This window comes from Falco cherrug, chromosome 4, assembly GCF_023634085.1.
Source record: "Falco cherrug isolate bFalChe1 chromosome 4, bFalChe1.pri, whole genome shotgun sequence".
Lineage (NCBI taxonomy): Eukaryota > Metazoa > Chordata > Aves > Falconiformes > Falconidae > Falco > Falco cherrug.
The window spans coordinates 46010180-46030622 of record NC_073700.1 but is presented as its reverse complement, the minus strand read 5'-3'; the positions used below and the strand labels follow the sequence as shown (position 1 = coordinate 46030622).

The window sequence follows — 20443 nt, the reverse complement described above, 5'->3', positions numbered from 1 at the left end:
GGCTCGGCCAAGAGCTGTACACACAGCTCCAGCTGCAAAATCTTAAAAACATCAGTTTTACAAGCAGCACGCAAACACGCAGCCCCAGGGTGAGGAGGCTGGAAGGCCAGAGTCTCAGCAAGACAGGAGGCTTCTGGCTAAAACTGCAAGGGGCAGGCAGCTGCAGCCAGCCCCTGCAAGAGCCCAGCTACCACTGCAGCTCTGGGCTGCGGGAAAGTTTTGCCTATTTCTGCTACAAAAGCATTTTCAGAATGTGACACCTCTGTGAGTAACTAAAGCCCAACCAGTCAGCAAAACAGCAGCAGTCTAGGGAGACATCACTCCCACCTCCCCAGGAAGACAAGGCAAGAACACAGGCACCCTGCAGACTTCAGGCAAAGATGCCTAGAAGGACACAGTTGCCACCTAGTATTTCAAAAAATGTTTTATTTACAGTATCGTACACCTCCACTCCTGTGTTAGTGGTTTTCCCTGCCTGAGAGCCAGTGAGCAGAAGTTAAACCGATCCCTGGAAATGAGAGTGAGGAGCTGCAGAGGCTGCACTACAGTAGAGCGGTGATAGTGCCCAGCAGCAGGAGCAGGGCACGGAGAGCAGCATGTGCCCTGTGGCCAAGAACAGGGCTGGAGGCTCACGCTGCAGCCACAGCCAGCTGCCTGCCCCTCCAGGCAGGGGCCAAACACCCCACGAGGTCTGAGCCCTGCTGGCGGAGAGGGATGGCACCCAGGCCAAACTGGAGCTCCCAGCAGCAGCAGGTGCATCATGCCAGGGTGAGGACTGAGGGGAGCCAGCCCCGTCTACCACCACCCCTTTGACCCCGCAGCAGAGAGGCGCAGCCCTCCCCAGGGCTCGATGCCCTCTCCCCTTGCCTGCGACACAGGCAGTGACAGCAAACAGTGCAGACACCCTGGCCCCCACCGGCACCTTGTGGCTGCTCCCGCGCTCCTCGCAGAGTCCCAGTTTGCCTCGGCATCTGTGTCAGGCAGGGATCTCTTACTGTACTGGCCACTGCACCCGCTTTCCCGATGAGACGCAGGACAGAGCCTTGGGGCCAGCGCCTACTGCAGCCTCTGAGGCAGCCAGCACTCCAGAGGTAGTCCAGGGCCCTGCCGGCTGCCAGGGCTCAGCTGAAGAAATAGGTGGAATCCATCACCTTCTCCAGGTTGAACTGGCCTGGGGGAAGCAAGGGAGAGGAGAGGTCAGAGGAGAGCCAGGTGGAGATGGGGCAACTGGGAGAGAAGCTGCCGCGAGCCCTGCTTCAGCTTCCTGCAGAAAACTAGTTCAGCTCAGCCCCTGATGCAGGGAGGGGGTGAAGACAGCAGGGACCTTAGAGGTCTTCCAGAAACTGCTGTCCCTCCAATTTTATCCAGGACTGGTCAGCAGAGCAAGACAGAAGCGTGTAACAGCAGCAAGGCAGGGAAGGAAGAGGAGCGCACGGCCTGAGGGTACAAACCATCCCTGCCACTGGATCATGCTGCTTCTGGGGCTGACCACAGCGGCTGCTCAACAGCAGAGCGCTGGCCTTTTCCATTTTGCAATGGCAGAACAGAGGTTAGCCAGATGGTCTGGCAGAGGCAGGGCCGGGAGATTAGAAGAAGTTAAACTAATTGCCTTAATCCCATTGCATGTATAACATCTAGATCCTGGCAATTACCAAGATGAGTGCCTCACTCCCATCTCCAGGCAAATGCCTCATGGTTGGAAACAGATGGGAGAGGAACAAGACGGGGGACGGGACAAGCTGGGTCAACTCAGGGAAAATGCCAGGAGCTCAGCTCCGGGGAGGGCAGGGACTGCCCACAGGGATGCTACAGGGAAACGTCTTAAGGCCCTGCCCCAGAGCCCAGCACAGGCAGGACAACCTGGTCCGAGGGGACAGCTTTACGGCCAGACCCACGCTATGGCCGGCTTCAGACACCACATGAGGTCAGGGGGTTTGGGGGCCGCTGCCCATCGCACTCCCCTCATCTCCAAACTGCTCCTCAGCTTTGGAGTTCCTGTCCTGTGCTCCTACCTGTCTTGGGGACATTTGACAGCTGCTCCATCAGTTTCTTCTGCCAGAGAGCTCTAGTCTCTCTGCCGGGACTGGAGGAACCAGAAAGAAAGAAAATCAACAGGGGAGCTCTAGGAGAAGGTGCACCCTCCTCTGCTCCCCAGCGCCAGCCCCTAACAATGAATCCTGTTCCAAATTCCTCTTCCAAAACACATCACGCACCTCACCGGGGGAGCCCAGCCCCTGCCACAACATCCCTGGGCAGGTGCTGAAGCTACAGACCCTGCCTAGGACTGGGTCTGCACTGTCTGGCTCTGCGGTGGCAACTGGGGGCCACACGCTGGCCCGACCCTACGTGTGGCTTCACCGCTCCTTCCCACCTCGTTCACCATGGAGAACCCAAGGCACAGACATCACCGCCCGCCCCAGGCCCACCGAGGGATTCAGGCACCAAACCATCCTTCAGCTCTGTAGGCAAAGGATGCAGACACCTTGTTTTTCACGCCGAGGTCTAAGGCAATTTGGGTGTCAGTCAAGAAGGAAGCACAGCGTCCCTCCAGAGCAGCCCCCCCAGCAGACCGTGAGACACAACCTGTGAGCATCTGGGCACAATCTCCAGGACGGGGAATCGGTGTGGGTAGGAAAAAGCGTGGTGGGAGTTCACCACCAGGCAAGGAATACCTGCAGTACTTCTCCAGCATGAACTCAGACAGATCCTGCAGGATCTTCTCGCTGTGCAGAGCCACAAACTGCTGCCGACAGATCTGATCCAGGGAGACACGGTGAGTCGCGTGTTAACAGGCGTTTTCCCCTCCTTCCCCTCAGAGCTTCTCAGCCAAGGCAGGTTAGAAACGAGGGGCAGGGAAAGCAGCGGGCAAGAGGGGGAAAGGGGGGCTGCCGGACAAGGGGGGAAGGGAATCAGCCTAGGGGGCAGGAAGCAGAAGCTGACCCCCATTTTTCAGTCTACTATAGACCAGCCCTCGCAGCACTCCAGGGGAAAGAGCCCAGGGCAGGACAGAGGCACGGACTCTGCCAAGCGCCGTGTGTAGCACTGATTCGTGCACGCAGGCTCTCCCCTACATGCTCCCTCAAGGGCGGGGAGGAGATGGGGCTCTGGCACCAGGAAATCAGCTGCAACCACCAGCAAGCACCCCAGGTTCACCTCGCCTGGGTAAATAAATCGGCCTATGGAGCAAAGCCCAAGGGAGGCAAGGGCTGGCAGGTGCCCAGAGGACAGATCAGCAACATCCCTGCTCACAAGGGACCCGGGAGCACACTTTTACCTGGTTCATGATGTCCACAGTGAGCGCGTGAGTCCAGTAGCAATCGTGGACTGAGACGAAGGTCAGACCCTGCCTGGGAGGCAGCAGAAGGTGCCATGAAGTAGTGCTGAGAGCCCCCATCTCTGCAGTGTCCCCTACCCCATGCAGACCTTCTTGCTGGGACACAAGCAGGGACCACACGAGGAGGGGCGCTCCCTGCACAGTGCCTGCCGACCTTCAGACACCACTAACCCCACAATCTCCCTGCTCCTGCCCTGCTGCCTCCTCTCACCCCTTCTCTGCCAGAAGGCCCACCCACCCAGGAAACCCCTTTCCCACATCACATGCCTTGCCCTGGCGATGCTCTCCCAGCAGGGAGCGAGTCCCGGAGCCAGGGAAGAGCCCTGCTGCCCACTCCCTACCTGAAGCAGTGCAGAGCCGTGAGCATCATGTGCGTGGAGTCCAGGGAGTGGATGAAGTTGGGTGGGAAGGCGTTCTTCTGCTTCATTGTATCGGGCTTCCTGCAGCACAGAGTGGGAGATGCGAGGAGCTGAGGCACATCCAAAGATGAGAGTGCCAGCACAGAGCCAGTGCCAGGTGAGAGCTCGAGTTGATGGGGGCAGCCCTGGAGGGCCTCAAGGCCCTGCTGAAGCACCGGGCCCTGCTCCTCTGGCTGGCTTTCTGCAGCTTATAGGGTAGCAGGAGCTCTGGCACTTGCTGGCAGGTTCCACTGAGGTGGCTTTGCCCCAGGGCACAGGCTGGGGACAGCAAGGGCTCAGTGAAGACCATGGTTTCATACTTACTGGTTGCTGTTGACGCTTTTCACACTCAAGTTCTGCATGCTGCAGTTCAGCTGCAGGGAGAGAGAAAAGGAACCAGCTGTCACCCTGCGCTGCCCCTACTTCTGGAGAGGGGCCTGCACCGACCACGAGCTACTTGCTCCGCAGGCAACATCCCTGGCTGCAACAAGGGGCCTGGGCAGGGACCTTTCCAGGGCATCCCAGCCTCCACGGCAGCTGTCACTCCTCAGTGCCACCTTGCCTGCCTCCCCTCCTAAGGATGCTGGCAGGCATCCTTCACCCCTTCCCAGCAATACGCTGATTCACCCCTGTGAGGGTTAAGAGAATGGCTCCTGAAGGTGAGCGGCTGTGAAGACGAGACTGGGGAGATGTGAGTCAGTGCAGCAGCGTGTGGGAGGCAAGAGCAGCGAGACTGACTCACGCGAGCCCTGAGGAAGGCTCCTCAGTGCGGGGAACAGGCCCGTGCCCCAGCTGCTTGAGTGGGACGGGAGCAGCAGAGCTCCCTCACCAGCCCACCCACACACTCCTGCCTCTGCAGGAAGCGACGAGGCCGGAGGATATGCCTGCACACACAAATCCTACCTGCTCTGCAGGCTCACCTGCAAGCGATGCCAGCCTGCTGGGCTTTAGCTTGCTGCCTGAAAGCCTGGTTGTCCTTTCCCTGCTCCCCACCATGGCAGAGGGAGGGGTAGATGGGTCCTGCACACCAGATACTTACCACGGTGGATCTGGACCGATAGTAGGGCTGCACGATGGGGAGACCCAGCGGCGTGACCCACTCCACTGTCCGTCCCGACTGGGCAATGAGCTTGGCGCTGTCTGTCAGCCAGTTCTTTAGCAAAGGGAAGCAGGGAAGAAAGCGGCTGGAGTTAGTATGGGCAGCTGGGAGACCCCATCCCCTCCCAGCACAGGCCACCCTGACTCCTGCCTCTGACTGTGACAGTCCAGCGCTTACAGGGGAGTTTAGCCCTGTGCCAGGCACAATCCCACACCTCTGGGCTGGGACAGGAGGATCCTCTCTGGGCCAGGACCCAGAAGAACCACCTCTCCCTCCCCATGGAGCATCCCCTGGTCTATGTATGGGTGGGCCAGGGAAGAAAAGGCAGAGAGCCAACAGGCACCTTACCTGGATGTCTCGAGTTGCTGAGAACATCTCCTTGATGCCATTGAAAACCTGCTTTACAAGGTAGTGAGATGCTTCCCACAAATATTCCTGCACAGACCAGAGGCAGAGCAAGGGGTCAGGCAAAGGGGAGCAAAGTGATGGAACCTAAGGTAAGCTAAAAGAGCATCTCCCTGCTCCCTGGCGCCTCAAAATTGCCTCCACCACAGACAGTGTTAAGTCTCGAGCTGTTGCAGACAGCTGGCTGTGGGTTGTGATGGAGGGAGGCTGAGATCAGCATTTCAGATGGCTCCTTGTCCGAGGACAGGCTGATCTCTGCGTAATGTCCCTGGATGAACAGGAGCGCTCTCGCTGCCTCATCTGCCCCAGGAATGTAACACACAGCAGAAACGCTCCCAGCACCAACCTGCTACCGCAAATCACCCACTCAGCAAGGACACTTTCACGGTGGGGTCACAGAACAAGAAACAGGTGTCATGAGAAACAAGCCTCCAAGAGCTCTGCTAAGACACGAGCCACTACCAGAGGGAAGAGCGCAGCCACAAACCTTGTTTTGCATCTGAACCACCAGCTGAGGCTGTTATGCCACCAAGCTGGGCCCAGGAGGTGTGAAGAGCAGCCCCAGCTGAGGGCTCCCTCCCCACCCACACGTGCTGGCAGACAGCTCGCCTGCAGGCTGGACAAGCCACAGGGGGCTCAATCCTGCATGTCCCTCTGTTAGCTGAGATTTGGGGGGATAAGGAGAGAGCAAGGCAGGAAGGAAACCCACAGGAAGGGCAGTGCAGGCACCTCTCCCAGCAAGGACCAAGAGCTGAGCAAAATGCTACTGGGGGAGGCCAGGGCAGGCACGCTACCTCAGGGAACTCGTCAATCTCCTTGAGACGCTTCTCCATCTGCAGCCGCCCACCATAGCGTGTGACACCGTACACCACTGTCATCACCGTCTGCTTCACCACTTTACGGGTGATGAAGCCTTGCAGTACCTGGGCAATCTTCACCCCGTGTTCAGCATCCTTCTTCCGAAGCTCCTCCACCTGAGGAGGAGAGAGCCCTGGGATGTCAGCCCCATGGCAAGCCATGCTGGCCCAAGCCCCCTCCACGGCTGGGGGAGACACAGGGGGGCCACATGAGACTGTGCACTGACTGGCCCAAACTCCCATCAGAAACCCTGCAGCCCATTTGCACCAGCCCTGGCTAATAGAGATCATCTGCTGAAGGAATCAAGAGGCATCTGCATCTCGCAGATAACCGTGCCTGCAGAGCCTTCCACCACTGCCTCAGCAGAGCGGTGTCTATTTGGCAGCTGGCTGGTGCCAGACATCATGAGGACTGCGGCTCAGGACTCAGGTTCTCCCCCCTCTGCCACCCCTGATGATAACTCTGAGCAAACCGCAAACCACACTCCCTCTGTGTGCTCCTCCTGCCCTCTGGTGCGGTGCTGCCTGGGCAAAACATGCCAAGAGCTGGAAGGGAGAGCCAGGGGTTCAACGCCAGTTGAGGGAGTCTGGTAGATCTCAGCACACCTCCCAGCAGGCTCATTTCACACCATGTCTTGCCAGGAAAACTGAATACGTAGCAGCAGCACCACCAAGGGCTGAATCTCTCCATGCTCCCTCCTACCCGGGTCAAACAAAGAAACCCCCATAACCTGTGGGTCAGTTGTGATCAAAAGATGAGGAACATTCTCTGCTTTCTTCCTCCTCTCTACCCTACTTCTCCCAGACTTCATTCAGAAGTGAGGACAGCAGAAATCCCAGTGGATTTCTCACAGCTACCTCTGTGAGGACAGATCTCCTCTGTGAGGAGAGACTCTGCCTCTGACCAGCTCACACTTTCCCAGTCCTCTGCATGCTGGTCTCATCTCGACCTTTCTCTTGGGAGCTGGAGTGACCCCGTGCAACATGGTGGCAAGGGGCAGCAGCACCGAGAGGACACCTCCCCATGTCCCTACTGCACCTCACCTGCTGGGCTACCGCGCTGTAGACATCCTGGGGGACACTGCAGGGCATCAGATTGACAGAGATGGCACCAATAAGGTCCCGGCCGAGAGCTGCGTAGTGCTGCAGACCATTGCAAGAGCCGTCCTGTGCGCAGGAAGGGAGCAGGGTGGAAACAAGGTGTTAGCGTGTGGATGGAGCCCCGCTCAACAGCACAGATCCGCTGGGCTCAGCAGGTTACTGCCATTCCCCCCCTCTCTCTTCAGAGTGGGAGATCAGCTGCAAACCTGACGTGGCCACACCAGTTTCCACTTTCCTTCTGGGCACTTTTCCTGTCTGGGTCTGATCACAAACTACTGCTGCCTATGAGGTTTAAAAAAAGAAAACCTCACACCACACTGCCCCCTCCATGAATTTTCAAAGACACCCGAGCTCTATGGAAACACTGAAAAACCGAACATTTCCTGGAAAACAGTAAATCTGTCTGCAATGTTAAAAAGAAGCCCAAGAGCCAGCAGTGAAAACAAGCTCAGAAAACCCAGGAGCAGCCTCAGAAGCAGGTCAAGCCGAAGCTCAGCCAGCCACAGCGGACTGGGAGGCTACAGCTAGCCGTGCTGCCGCTGCTCTGTGGCTGATGGAAAGAAACATCCTTCTGACAGAAGCCAGCCCCGACCCAGCCTTTCCCAAAGCTGCAGTCAGAGAGGCACGCTGACCGATCTGTCACAGCAGCTGCCCTGACAGCCCTCCCGGGACCAAGATCAGCTTGGATGAGCTGGGCAGGACCTGCACGACAGCGTGGGAAGGTCCTGCTGCTCCCCAAACAGCACCAGCAGAAACGCTTCTCACAGAAGGTGTGCTGCTGCCGTTTGGGGCCATCCCCACTCCTGCTGTGCTTGGGCTCTGGTCAAAGGGAGCCTGCAACTGCCAGCAGGAGCAACCCTCCTCTCCTCTCCCCCTCCTCCCCCTGCAGTGCAGCAAGTTGCAGAGCTGCGAACTGACAGGGCTCTGGCAGCCCCGCCGTGGCAGAAGAGCCGCCTCTATTAACCAAGCGCTGATGACTCAGGTGGAAAGAGACACCGGTGCCCTCCAGAAGAAGTCCTTGCTTCAATTTCATTAATGGCACCCTCCACACCCCCTCAACTGCTCTCTTGATCTTTTGTTGTCATAACAGTATCAGTTTAGACTGTCTCATACATATTCCAGACCATCACTACTGGCAGAATACACCCCCATTCTCCCACACACTCACTTCATTATGGCCATCCGATCTTCTAATGAGATAAATGAGCAAACCCCTCTCACCAGGAAAACAATTAATCATTGTCTCCCATGCAGTAAGGGGTTTATCAGCAGACAGATAGCTAGCTGGGCAGCAGCTGTGGGGAGAGCTGCAGATCTGCTGGGACGTGGCAGGGAGAAAGGGCTGAGCGCTGGGTAACGGAGCGGCTGCCTGGCTCCTCTTTCTGGCTGGCAAGGACAGAGGCCTTCGGAGAGCTGAGCACCAAGCACCTGCCCCACTCGAGTGTGGGCACATCTGGGACCAAGCCAGGACAGGGCACAGGGTGACAGCCACATCCCTGAACGCAGGGGACAGATCAGCTCTGTCTCGCTGCCCTTCTTTAGAGGTCCTGACTTCTTGGCTCCTGCGGAGTTGCTTGGCTCCAGCCCCAGAACAGGAGAGGAGCAGAGGCACCCAGAGCCTCGGCACGGCCCCAGAACGGAGCGGAGCGGAGCAGAGACACCCAGAGCCTCGGCACGGCCCCAGAACGGAGTGGAGCAGAGGCACCCAGAGCCTCAGCACGGCCCTGAGCACTTCAGATGGGCAGGTGCTGCCATGCACCATGCCATGTCCCACCCAGCCGGGGTTGGGCTGACTTCCAGTCCCGATCCTGCAGCTGGAGAAGGTAAGACTTGCCCGGCTCTCACCCTGCAGGCAGCTGACAGCGATCTCCCAGACAGGCTCTGCTCCAGCCAAAGGAAGCAAAGCTTCCTTGACTGTACTGGCTCATTAGTGACCGCACGCAGCAGCAAATTACTCAAGTTCTCAAGCCAAGATGCCTGCAGACTGCACTCCCAGTCCTAAGAAAGCCTGGCCACATGGCGTAGTAAATGCAGCGCTGGAGACCTGGATGCTTCTGCCCTGCCCGTTCTCCTCCCTCCCTGCTCAGCCACAGAGGCCATGCAGATCTGCTGGGCTCCTACCTGGTGAACAGGGAAGTGAGAGACGTAGGCTGCTGGATCTGGGGACCTCGAGGCTTTGGCGATTTCCATACAGCATGCCAAAGCTTGCCAGGGCTCATCGGCGTTCATCCACCACTTCCTACCCTGAGAACAAGAAACCACGGGCTGGTAGGAGCAGGCAGTGCTCCTGCGGCACCCCAGGCAAAGCCCGGAGCCTCCACGCTCCCGGGATATACCGGGCAAGGCACCTCTTCCCACCATGCCTCCGCTTCCCTAAAAATTCATTGTGTTTTCAGTTATTAGTGTGTTATTTAGGAAACTCTGCAACGCTTTGTTTCCCTTTTTCCTCTCAAAATGTTACCTTTCAAAACATTTCTGCTTCAAAATCGACCTGATTTCCATTTTATTTTAGTTTATACAAGCTACACTAAATCAGAGGAACGGTTAAGTGTCGTCTGAAATTAAAGATGTCACTGATCCCTTTTTTCCTTAGCATATTTGGACAATTCCCATTTGGGCTCCAACGCAGATGAACTTCTCTGCTTTTCAGTTTGGTCACTGGAGGGGAATCTCCCAACCCACCCGGGGGTTGCTGCGGGCTCTAGGAGCTTTTTTCAGGGTCCCCCCACTCCACCCCAAGAGTGAGCAGAGCCCTGCCAGCTGTTCCCCACATACCGTGAGCGGGTGATCGGCCGAGTCCAGGATCTCCTCCATGATTTCATTGGCGTACTCCAGCCGCTCGTGCAAGGAGTTCTTCTTCTTCAGCCCAGTGAGGTTAATGAGGTGGATCTTTAACCAGTCAAGGCCCTTGGGCCCCAGTGGCCTTCCCTCTGCGAAAAGCAGGATGGCCCGTGTGACATCATTACCAAGGTGGTTGAAATAAGGTGGGCAAGGGTAAGTCCTGCCTCGGAAATCCATGTTGTGAGGAAACCAGAACACCTTGTCCCTGACGTAGTTGGCGATGGAAAGCTTATAGAGCGCATCCATGCGCAAGCTGTGCATTTCAGCCATCTTCTTCTTGCACAGCAACATCTCGTGCTTCTGGGTCTTGTTCCAGGTAGAGGAATTGCTGGGAACAGCAGGAGGCTTGGGGGCCTCAGAGAGGGGCGGTGGGATGTCCAGCTTCTCATTACCCTTGTCATTGAAGATAGAGATGATGATGTCCAGCACTGGCTGGTTAATTTTCCAGGCACAGTTGCCCAGCTGGTTCAGGGCATCCAGCACGGGGTGGAGGTTCACCAGAGGACACTGCTCCAGGAGCAGCTGGTGCTGGACGGCCCCATCCACAAAGCGCATCAACTTGGTGTCGTTCAGGACAAAGGCACCAAAATGGGGGGAGGTCCAGGGCAGCGGGGGACACAGCATAGGTATGGCAGAGGAGTTAAAGGTCAGCATGGTCTCTGCAGCGTCTGACACTATCTGGGAGAAGATGGGATGGGGCCTTATCAGCCCAACCTGGAGAGGAGAATCAGAGAGGTGAAGGTCAGCAGCAGAGGATTAAGGATGGAGTCTGGAGAGCATGTGGTCAGTCACCCACTACAGAACGGTCATGCTAAGTAAGGACACTGTCTGCACAGAACCAGAGGCTCCTCAAAGTGATCCCGAGCAGGAAAGGCAGCAGGGAAGGAAACGGGCCTTGCAAAGGCCAGGTTCCGATGAAGAGGTGACCTGCGCAGCCCCCCAGAGCCCCCAGGACAAGGCTCACCTGCCAGCTGCTGCGGAAGGAGTAGACGTGGTAGAGAACGGGGATAAGCTTGGGCTCCAGGTGAGGACTGAGGATGTTCCTGGGTACCTTGACAGACTGCACCAGGAGTTCCAGCATGTACATGCCCAGGCGCACGAGGAGCACGTACGGCCAGCTGCAGCCCTTCAAGTTCAGAGAAGGCCCAAAGCCTGCTTCCGCCACCAGCTTCTCCCAATATTCCCGAGGCAAATAGTTGTCAGGCTGGGAGGGAGGTGGAAGGAGAAAATCGGATCAGCTGGATGGGCCAACCACGCTGCTCCCAGGGGGTTTGCTGGATGCGATCTATGTACCTGGAACGTGGCTCTGAGAAGGACCCTCCCTGACAGGGGTATTTGGGGAAGGACAGTTGACACCGCTGGGGCAAGAACCTGCTTCTGCTGCAGGCCAGGACAGTGGCGCTGCAAAGCCCAGCCTCTCACCACCTCCCTGTGCTGACACCCTGTCCCCACACCACCCTGACCCTCCCTCCCAGACCGCAGATCCACCCTCCCCTGCCATGCCATGTGCACTCAGCTCCGGGAACTCATCCAGCCCTTGAGCTGCCCAGATCAGTGGTCGTGGCCCCTTTCTGCCCTCCTGTCCTGTCCTGCCCTGCAAAGCGCACCCCCCTCAAGCCCCAGCGCTCTCCTGCACGGCACGCCTGTCTCCAAGGGGTCGACTCTGCCGGTTTAAAACCTTCCAGCTCAGAAATACCACTGCTCTGCCAAAACCAACCTGCCAGTTGCCATGGGGCAGGGGTCCTGCCGAGTGCGAGATGGGGCCTTACTGGTTCTGCTGGCCCCTGCAGCAGCGGGTTCCCAGAACCCAGATCTTGTGCTTGTGAGGAGGTGGACAGACAAACTGCCTCTCCCCGTCTCCGCTCTGCTGCTCTGTAACCCACAGAACCCAGGACCACTCCTCTCCCCAGTGCACCCACCTGGCCGTCCTTTGCCAGGAGGTGGATGTACTCCTCATAGACCTCCTGCACCTTCTCCAGCTGGCAGCTGTGCAGCTTCCTCTGGGTGACATATCTGTTGTAGACTTTGGAGCCCAGGTCCCTGGCCAAGACAGTGAGGGATTCTCCTTGTGGAGAGAGGCTGTTGAGGATCTGAGAAAGGGGAAGGCAAAGAGGGTCTTAAGGAGGGCGGAACAGAAAGATGGAGCAGAGAGACAAAGCGTGAGTTAAAGTCCCTGTGCAGGGAGCATAGAAAGATGCTGATTCCCACTGTGCTGAGCAGATGAGGAGGAAGGAAACATGGCCAGGATAGAGCAGGGGCTTCTCTGGCTGCTCGGCACAGGACACACAGAGCCTGAACCTAAAAACCTGGGCAAACTTTGAGGCTCATGTTCCAATTCTGCCGGCCCAAGCGGGACATCAGTGCTTTGTGGCAGCCCCATGACACCAGGGCAGGGTCCTACCTGCAGCATGATGCCCACGTACTCCTCATCTGGCAACAGGCACAGGTAGGGGTAGAGAATGTTGTACCCTGACACCGACTTGAGGTTAGACATGCTGTGCTTCGACTTCTGCAGGGCCTGGAGGATGGAGTCATGCCACTGGGAACGAAGGGTGGCCAACACTTCACGCTACACAGAAACAGAAGCAAGACAGTAATGCTGCGGTGAGAGTGTGTCACCAGGGAGCTGCCCTCCTCTTTGGCCACTGACCCCTGCACCTCTCCCACAAGGTCCTGAGCACTAAACTGACCCCCTTCCCTCCAGACCTGTAGCCCCCAGACTCCCTGAGCTTTACCGCTTTAATGGCTTTCGGGGTCAGAGGTTTCGTTGACTCCACTGACTCAATGGTTATGGTGCTGTCCAGCTCCATCTCCAGCTGCTGCTGAAAGCGCTCCTGCAACTCCTGCACCGAGAAGTCCAGCTTGGGGTATGACACCATATTCTTCTGCAATAAGAGTGAGACAATAAAGTGAGACAAAAAAAAAAGCCAGAGGATGAGAAGACATGTTCATTCTCCCAGCTTCCCTCCAAGAGGCATGTGGTTTGAGTCCCTGCTGAAGGCATCTTTCTGGGTCCTCTGGGTCCAGAGATCTGAGGTCTCTGGCTGGCAAACCCCAGGAGTAACAGGCCTCTCCAGAGGCTGCTCTGTTCCTGTGTCATGGTCAAGCATCCCCCAAACACCCTCTCCAGTGCACCGAGGGTCATCTCCAGCCCCCCGCATCAGCCCTCTGCCCTTCTCTGTTCCCCTGTAAGGCTGTTGGCGAGGCTACTCATTGGATGATTTGTGTGGGCTATTGAGCAGGCATCAAGCTAAAAAGTTCTTCCTATGTTACAGTCCTGGTCTGGATCTGAGGACACCTGTGAACACCATTTGCCCAGCTCCCACACCTCCCCAGGCTGCAGAGACACCCCTGAGCTCTGTGACTTACTTTGGAGTAGAAGTCCTGGAGCAGAGAAGACTTGCAGGTCTGGGGCTGGGGTGGAGGGGGCACCTGGTAGTCGGGCTGGACAACCCTGATGGCATTCAGCACCTTCTCCTTCTCATCTTCCTCAAACAGGCACTTTTGGAAGAGCTGATCCACACAGAAGCCATCCTCCTTCAGCTGCTGCACACATCTGAAGAGAGGCAGGTAAGGCAGGCTTTATCTTTCACGGGGGAGTGCGCGTGAAATCAGCACATAATGAAGCAAAAAACAAAGTTTTTAAACAGAAGAATAAGCATGGTGGACCCAGATGGGGGTGCTCCCTTTTGAGGATCCAAGGGCCTTGACCGTATCAGGTTTTTCCTTCCCCACTTCTGCACTCAAACAGCATCACCCAGGCCCGTGTGAGATATGCCACGGGACAAAGAGCCACCTCTCCCAAATCCCTGGCAGCCACACAACCGAAACTCTCTTCCAAAGCAGGGCTTGGGGGCTGGCACCCACCAAGAATTAGCTCTGAGCACAGGGCAGGAGACCGATACACAGCTCCAGGCTGTCCCAAGAGAGCTGGTGGGGCCTTTCCACACCGGGTGGTTCCCAGCAGCTTTCCTCGTGTCACCCTTGACACCAGCGTCGCTGCAGGAAGATGCAAAACTCTCACACTCCCCGGAAAGGCTCTGACAGACCCAGGAAGCAGGATGTGTCCCATGCACTTGCCCTGGGATGCCCATGCCCTTCTCCTGCTCCTCACAGCACGCTCCATGCAGCAACTGCTGAAAACTTTGCAGCAACTTGTGCCTGACCGAGTCTACGTCTGCCCAGCCCCAGACCGGGGAAGAACAGTGCAGAAATGGGCGTAACTGGGAAACCTGCAGCAGGCAGATAGATGCCCCAGTCCTCCAAGAGCATGACCGTCAGGCAGCCTGGCAGCAGGGCGCTGCCCTGCAAGAACACGGGAGCTCTCCCTGCCCTCCGCACACAGCCGGGAGCCAGCTCTAGGGGCCGCAGGAGCTGCTGGGGTGGGAGCTGCCTCCAGAGCACAGCTCGTCCTTACAAGGTCACCCGTCTCGTGTTACAGCGATCAATTATCCACCCCTCCACCCTGCACCTCTGCTGAGCAGGCAGCTTTCACCTTCATGCTTGGACGGGAGGCTAAGCTCCACTGCCACTGTGAGACTGAGCAAAAAGATGCAGGTTCTTTCACCCTCAAATAACCCGGCTCTCCCCTCCAGCAGAAAGGAACCCACAGGGCTGGTCACAGCGTGGGCAAAGGGGCAGGGGACTGTGATTCACACCCCGAGGCTGGGGGCCAGCAATAGGAGCACAGCTCACCCGGCTGCAGGAGGAACAGCTTAAGCATCAGGAGTGGCTGCAGCACCTGTGAGGAAGTTCTCTTCCCTGGAGCCCCCATCACTGCCAGAGACCAGAATCCCCTGGCCACACCAACATCTCCCACTGCCCAGCCCCTCAGAGGATGCTGCAGGACCATGTCCTGGTTCTGCCGGGCTGGAACTGGCGTCCAGGGCACAGCAGAGCCCAGAGCCCCACCTGCTGACTAGCCCAGCCTGTGCCGGGTGACACTGGAGGGAGGACAGGCAGACCCGAGTGACAGTGACACCAGCCAGGCCCCCATCACCCACAGAAAGCTAAACGGGCAAGAGGGAGCCCCTGGCAGCTTTGGGAAAGCATTAAGAGCCCAAAAAATGACAAAGACCACCCTGAGCCAGAACCGCAACACACCGAGTCCTGCTGCTGCGTACACCCCAGCTGCATTTCGGCACGTCTGGGAGCACACGGGAGCTTCGGTGATGAACAGCTCTCCATCTCTGCAGAGCCACTCTCTCCGATAACTACCCCACAGCAGCCGAGCTAAAACAAGCAACTCCCACCCTACACCCTCGGAGGGACCCCAAAAGTCCAAGAGCAGAGCGAGAAACCCTCATCTCACATGCTCCTGCCACAGGCTCAGCGCTCCAGGCCACGCCACTGCCATGTCCAACTGGGAGAGCACGTTTAGGAGGAGGAGAGAAACGAGGGCTCGCACCCACACAGTGCCAGCAAGCAGGAACAGCTGTGGGGAAACACACACACACCCTAGCGAGGCTTGGGGTTGACAAATCCGTGCAGGTGTGCTATAAACATCTGCCTGTAGACAGCCCTACAGGTGTACTGCCATATTGACGCAACACCCACACACCCAGGCTGGAAAGTCAATGCCAGTCACTTCTAAATCAGCTGACTGGAAGACATTCTCTCAGAGGCATCTAGAACTTGTTAGCCAGCCAAGGGACACACAGGCCAGTGATAAATCCCTGAACCACCCAAGGGTGTTTGTGCAGCATTAGCAGATCACGAGAAAGCCTTCTCCATCCTCTGGCAAGGCAGCTGGCTGGGCTACAGATTCAGGTGCTGCCCCCAGACCCAGCCTGCCTGGATCTCACAGGGCTTCTTCAGCTCCTCACTTTGGGTCTGATGCTTACTCTGCCCATTATGCTCCATGAAATCCATCTGAATTTCCTGATCACACTCCTCCAGAAAGCTGGCAACCTGCAAGAGCTGGCTGTTCGGCTGAGCCTACCAGGAAGGGCAAACTCCACAGAGGGGGTACAGAAATGAATGGAGAAGCCATTCCTGCTGGGCAGCGATGCAGGGGCCACCGGGACAGAGGTGCCCAGGATGGGTGCAGAACCGAGCAGTACTGGACCAAAGACAGATTGCTGCCAGCCCAGCTCTGACAGCTGAGGCGGGGACAGACAACTCTGGCCAGAAGCAAGGTTGTTCTCACCTCCTGTATCTCTGCAAAATCTCAGAAAAACTCCCTGGCAGCTGGGGGGTGGCAAGAAGGACCCACTGCGGGAGCTCTGCCCACCCCTAAATCTGGCCACAAGAAGTGGCTCAGAGCACCTAAACGTGCACACAGCAGGGACAGGTCTTCCCGACCCTGGGCCAGCGCATCTCCTCCCCAGAGCGAGCTCCCAGTTCTCCCAGTGAAGCAGCAGGCTGCGGAGATGCTGCCCCAGGCCTCGGTGGCCCTTGACAGCAGGTGAAGGGCATTACCTCTGGATGGCTTTGGCAGACAACTCATTCCGGCCCATGCACTCCAGCGCTGCTGCGTAGGAGTCCAGGCTGGGCCGGAGGCCGACAGACTCCAGCATGGAAAACAGCTGGTTGATGCGCTGCAACTGGCCCTGTGGATGAGAAGGGAAGGAGGCTGTGGGCACAGACGCCAGCAGCCCCCAGTCACAGCTTCACACCCCTCCGCTCCTGTTCAAATACAGCCCTGTCTGTCCTGCCCCATCCCATCCTTCCCCTCACTGCCACCTCACAGGGGTCTGTGGCTTCATGCCAGCTCCATCCCTCCCAGCAGAAGCCAAGCCTTCCTTGAACATTTGCTGAAGACAGATGTGACAGACACAGATAAAACCACGAGCGCTGCTTCTACAAGCATGAGGCTCTTCCTCCTGAGCCAGCCCCTCCTTCTCCCCCTCGGCCACCCAGAAAAACTGGCAACCAGGGCAAGGCAGCAGCTCACAGCTCAGTACCTTTCTTGCCCAGCTCCGCATCACGATGTTGTACGCATTGACATTCAAAAGCTTTCTCTTCACAGGGGATCTGTGGTACGAGAAAAGGAACCTCTCGGCCGCCTCTGGCTGCTGCAGGTACAGGAAGCATTCGAGGTTGGACTGGATGGTCTGCTGCAGGACCCTGTACTGGCTGCTGTCACTGTCCTCCAGCACCTTTCGAGGCCTCTTCACCTTCGCACCCTCCTTCACTGCTGCCACCCTGGGCTTGCTGTGGGCATAGACGCTGCAGGAGCCAGCGTGGCTCTGGTGCTGGGCAGCAGCCGCTTTTGCCTTTGGGCTATTCAGGCTCACCTGGGCCTCGGATTTGGCCTTGGCCTTCGCCTGGGCTTTGGCCTTCCCCTTGGCCTTTGCCTGGGCTTTGGCCTTCCCCTTGGCCTTTGCCTGGCTCTCCAGACCCAACTGGGAGGCAGCAATGGATAATTTCCTCTCCACCTTCAGCTGTCGGATGTACATCTCCTTCTTTGACTTCTCGACCCAGCTTCTGGGCTGGCCCAGGCTCTCACCCATTCCCCTGGGAGCGGGCTGCTCCTTCGCAGGGCTGGGAGCCACCACTTTCTGCAGCGGGTCCTGGTACCTGCCATGCCGCAGCGGGGCCAGCTCCACTTTGTTGACCATCACCTCCGGGACGTTACTGGCTTGGAGCTGCTTCACTCGAGCTTTCAGCACTGCCAGGGAACACAGAGCCAAAGAGAGGTGAAGGGATGCAAGGCACGACAGAAGGTTGTGTCCTACCCCAGGGCCTCGCCTCCAGAAGCGCCCAGGACAAGAGGGTCTGCAAAAGGACTTCTGCCCTCCTTGGCCAGCTCTCCTCCCAGCAATCAAGTGCTTTGACCACTGTCTTTCTGGGATCTACCTGTACACTGTGGCCCATCCCAGCATCCCGGGGAACCCAACAATGACACTGCAAGGGAAAAAGCACCAGCTCACACTTGTCTAACCTGCTGCTTGGTCACTTCACTGGGCTTCTCCAAGGACCTCATGGCCTCAGCTCACTCAGGCAGAGAGCCCAAAGCCAGAGCACATTCCAGGTCAGTCCGCAGGGCCCTCACATGCCCTGGAGGGACTCTTCTACCATCCCTTAGGACCACTCTGTGTCTTACAGCAACTCAATGCTCCCAGTGGGTAGGGTGAGCCTCCAGGTCCTTAAAACAGGACAGAACTTGCTCAAGGAGGCCAGCAAATCCATGGGAAGCCCCACATTCTTGCCCAGGCTACAAGTATTTCCAGTCCCAAATATCTTTATGACTACAGAGAATGGGAAAACTCCCAGAAAACCTCCCAGAACACCAAACAAGGGAAACCCCTGCAACCCTCCCCACCTCACCTTCCAGCAGCTCTGTCCTCTCGCAGATGGCATTTCTCCTCGCCTTCTCCTTGGCACTAGCGGAGGAGTAGATCCTGAGAACACTCCATGGGATCCCTGCAGTGGAAAACCACGAAGACCAGGAGATCAGAGGCAGCTTCACCCCTTACACTGCTCACGGCCTCACAGTCCCGCCCCACGCCCCAGCTGGGTAGCAGGGAGTGCACAGAGGGAAGAGAGCAAGCAGCATTTCTCAGCTCAGCTTGCAGGCCCCAGCAACCTCAGCAGCAGTGCCACAGAAGGGCGGGGGCAGCTCTGTGCCAGCAAGCAACAGGGACCCCTCCCTCACCCCTGCCTCTAAGCCCCTGCAGGAAAAGGACCCCAGGGATGCCACAAACCCCAGCGCTGCTGCAGTGACAGGACCCCAGCAACGATCAGAGCAGGCAGGCTCTATCCCACAGCTGGGACAGGACCCCAGAGACCCCCATTTCTACCCTTAAAGAAAATGACAGCACCCCCAGACACCCATAGCCCCCATCTCTAGCCCTGGGGGGGCGAGGGGGGGGAAGGTCGTGACACAGAAAGATCCTCATAGCCCCCAGCTCTGTCCCAGTGGAGGGTTCACAATGCCAGTGAGCCCACAGCCCCAGATGCATGGTCAGGGTCAGGCTCCTGGGACTCCACAGCCCCAGCTCTGTCCCCATGGTTGGGGTCAGGCCCCTGGGACCCCACAGCCCCATCCCCATAGTCGGGGTCAGGCCTCAAGGACCCCACAGATCTATTCTCACAGTCAGGTTCAGGCCCCTGGGACCCCACAGTCACAGCTCCATCCCCATGGTCAGGGTCAGGTCTTGGGGATGCCACAGCTCCATCCCCACGCTCAGGGTCAGGCCCCTGGCACCCCACAGCCCCAGTTCCATGGTCAGGGTCAGGCCCCTGGGACCCTACAGCTCCATTCCAACAGTCAGGGTGAGACCCCCAGGACCCCACAGCTCTGTCTCCACAGTCATGGTCTGGCCAACAGAGACCCCACAGCCCCAGCCCCACAGTCAGGGGACCCCACAGCTCTGTCCCCATGGTTGGGGTCAGGCCTTGGGGACCCCACAGCCCCAGGGTCATGGTCAGGTCCCCACAGCCCCAGCTCCATCCCCATGGTCAGGGCCACAGGGACCCCACAGCCCCAGCTCTGTCCCCACAGTCAGGGTCAGGCCCCAAGGGACCCACAGCTGTGTCCCCATGGTCAGCGTCAAGTCTTGGGGACCCCACAGCCCCAGGGTCATGGTCAGGTCCCAGGGTTCCCACAGCCCCAGCTCCATCCCCATAGTCGGGGTCAGGCCCACAGGGACTCCACAGCCCCAGCTCCATCCCCATGGTCGGGGTCAGGCCCACAGGGACCCCACAGCCCCAGCTCCATCCCCATGGTCGGGGTCAGGCCCACAGGGACCCCACAGCCCCAGCTCCATCCCCATGGCTGGGGTCAGGCCTACAGGGACCCACAGCCCCAGCTCCAGCCCCAGCCCCACAGCCAGGGTCAGGCCCACGGGGACCCACAGCCCCCCACCCCCACTCCGGGCCAGGCCTCGGGGCCCCGCACAGCCCCAGGGTCAGACGCCGGCACCCTGCAACTGGGGTCAGGCCCACAGGGATCCCCCAGCCCATGGTCAGGGTGACGCCCGCGGGACCTCCCAGCCCCAGCCCCGTCCCGGGGGGGGGGGGAGGGGCAGGCCCCCAACCCCCTCCCCGCCCGCTCACCGGCGCCCCACAGACGGGCCGGGCCCAGCAGCGCCTCCCGCAGCCGCAGCAGCGCCATGCCCCGCGCTACGCCGCCATGCCGCCCCCTCCGCGCGGTGCACGCCGGGAGCGCGAGTCCCGCCGCGCCGGACCACAGCTCCCATGGTGCAGCGCGGCCGCGCCCTGCGCCCCCTGGCGGCCGCGGCGGCCCCGACGGGGCGGGACGGGGCGGGGCGGCAGCGGAGCCCCGCGGGTCGCGGAGCCCCGGGGGTCGCGGCGCTGGGATGCGGCCCTCCCGCCTCGCGCGGACACCGCCCCCGGGGCCACGGCAGCCCCGAGCCCCGCCACGCTGCCGGAAGAGCCCGCACGCCGAGACAGCGGGTGGGGACACCGGGACGTGCCGTTCCCCCAGCCGGGCACCCCGCGA

The 20443-nt window shown here is 58.8% G+C and overlaps 1 protein-coding gene across 3 annotated transcripts; it reads right to left on the bottom strand.

Annotated features, from left to right (window-relative positions):
- Positions 1 to 409: 409 nt before the first annotated feature.
- Positions 410 to 20136, bottom strand: POLRMT (RNA polymerase mitochondrial). Of its 3 annotated transcripts, XM_055707174.1 has the most exons (22): positions 20038 to 20136; positions 18307 to 18402; positions 16941 to 17647; positions 16456 to 16586; positions 13405 to 13591; positions 12771 to 12920; positions 12437 to 12604; positions 11955 to 12125; positions 11000 to 11239; positions 9970 to 10749; positions 9316 to 9438; positions 7138 to 7260; positions 6031 to 6210; positions 5180 to 5266; positions 4772 to 4885; positions 4057 to 4106; positions 3676 to 3774; positions 3275 to 3347; positions 2673 to 2755; positions 2013 to 2083; positions 1113 to 1171; positions 410 to 1075 (listed from the first exon to the last, which is right to left on the bottom strand). In XM_055707174.1, the coding sequence occupies exons 1-21, from the start codon at positions 20093 to 20095 to the stop codon at positions 1122 to 1124; spliced, it is 3741 nt and encodes a 1246-aa protein (XP_055563149.1). In that variant the 5' UTR covers positions 20096 to 20136; the 3' UTR covers positions 410 to 1075; positions 1113 to 1121. The 3 variants fall into 3 exon arrangements, with proteins under 3 accessions (XP_055563149.1, XP_055563148.1, XP_055563150.1); XM_055707173.1 differs by having other exon boundaries at positions 410 to 1171; XM_055707175.1 differs by lacking the exons at positions 410 to 1075; positions 1113 to 1171; positions 2013 to 2083; ... (5 more) ...; positions 5180 to 5266; positions 6031 to 6210 and adding an exon at positions 6225 to 6792.
- Positions 20137 to 20443: the final 307 nt, after the last annotated feature.

Excerpts from the sequence above, each read along its gene's own strand:
- POLRMT (XM_055707173.1), bottom strand. The coding sequence starts at position 20,095 with ATGGCGCTGCTGCGGCTGCGGGAGGCGCTGCTGGGCCCGGCCCGTCTG. Across the intron at positions 12,921-13,404 it reads TCCAGGACTTCTACTCCAAA|AAGAATATGGTGTCATACCC; the intron begins GTAAGTCACAGA and ends CTCTTATTGCAG. Across the intron at positions 3,348-3,675 it reads ACGGCTCTGCACTGCTTCAG|GCAGGGTCTGACCTTCGTCT; the intron begins GTAGGGAGTGGG and ends GCTGCCTCCCAG.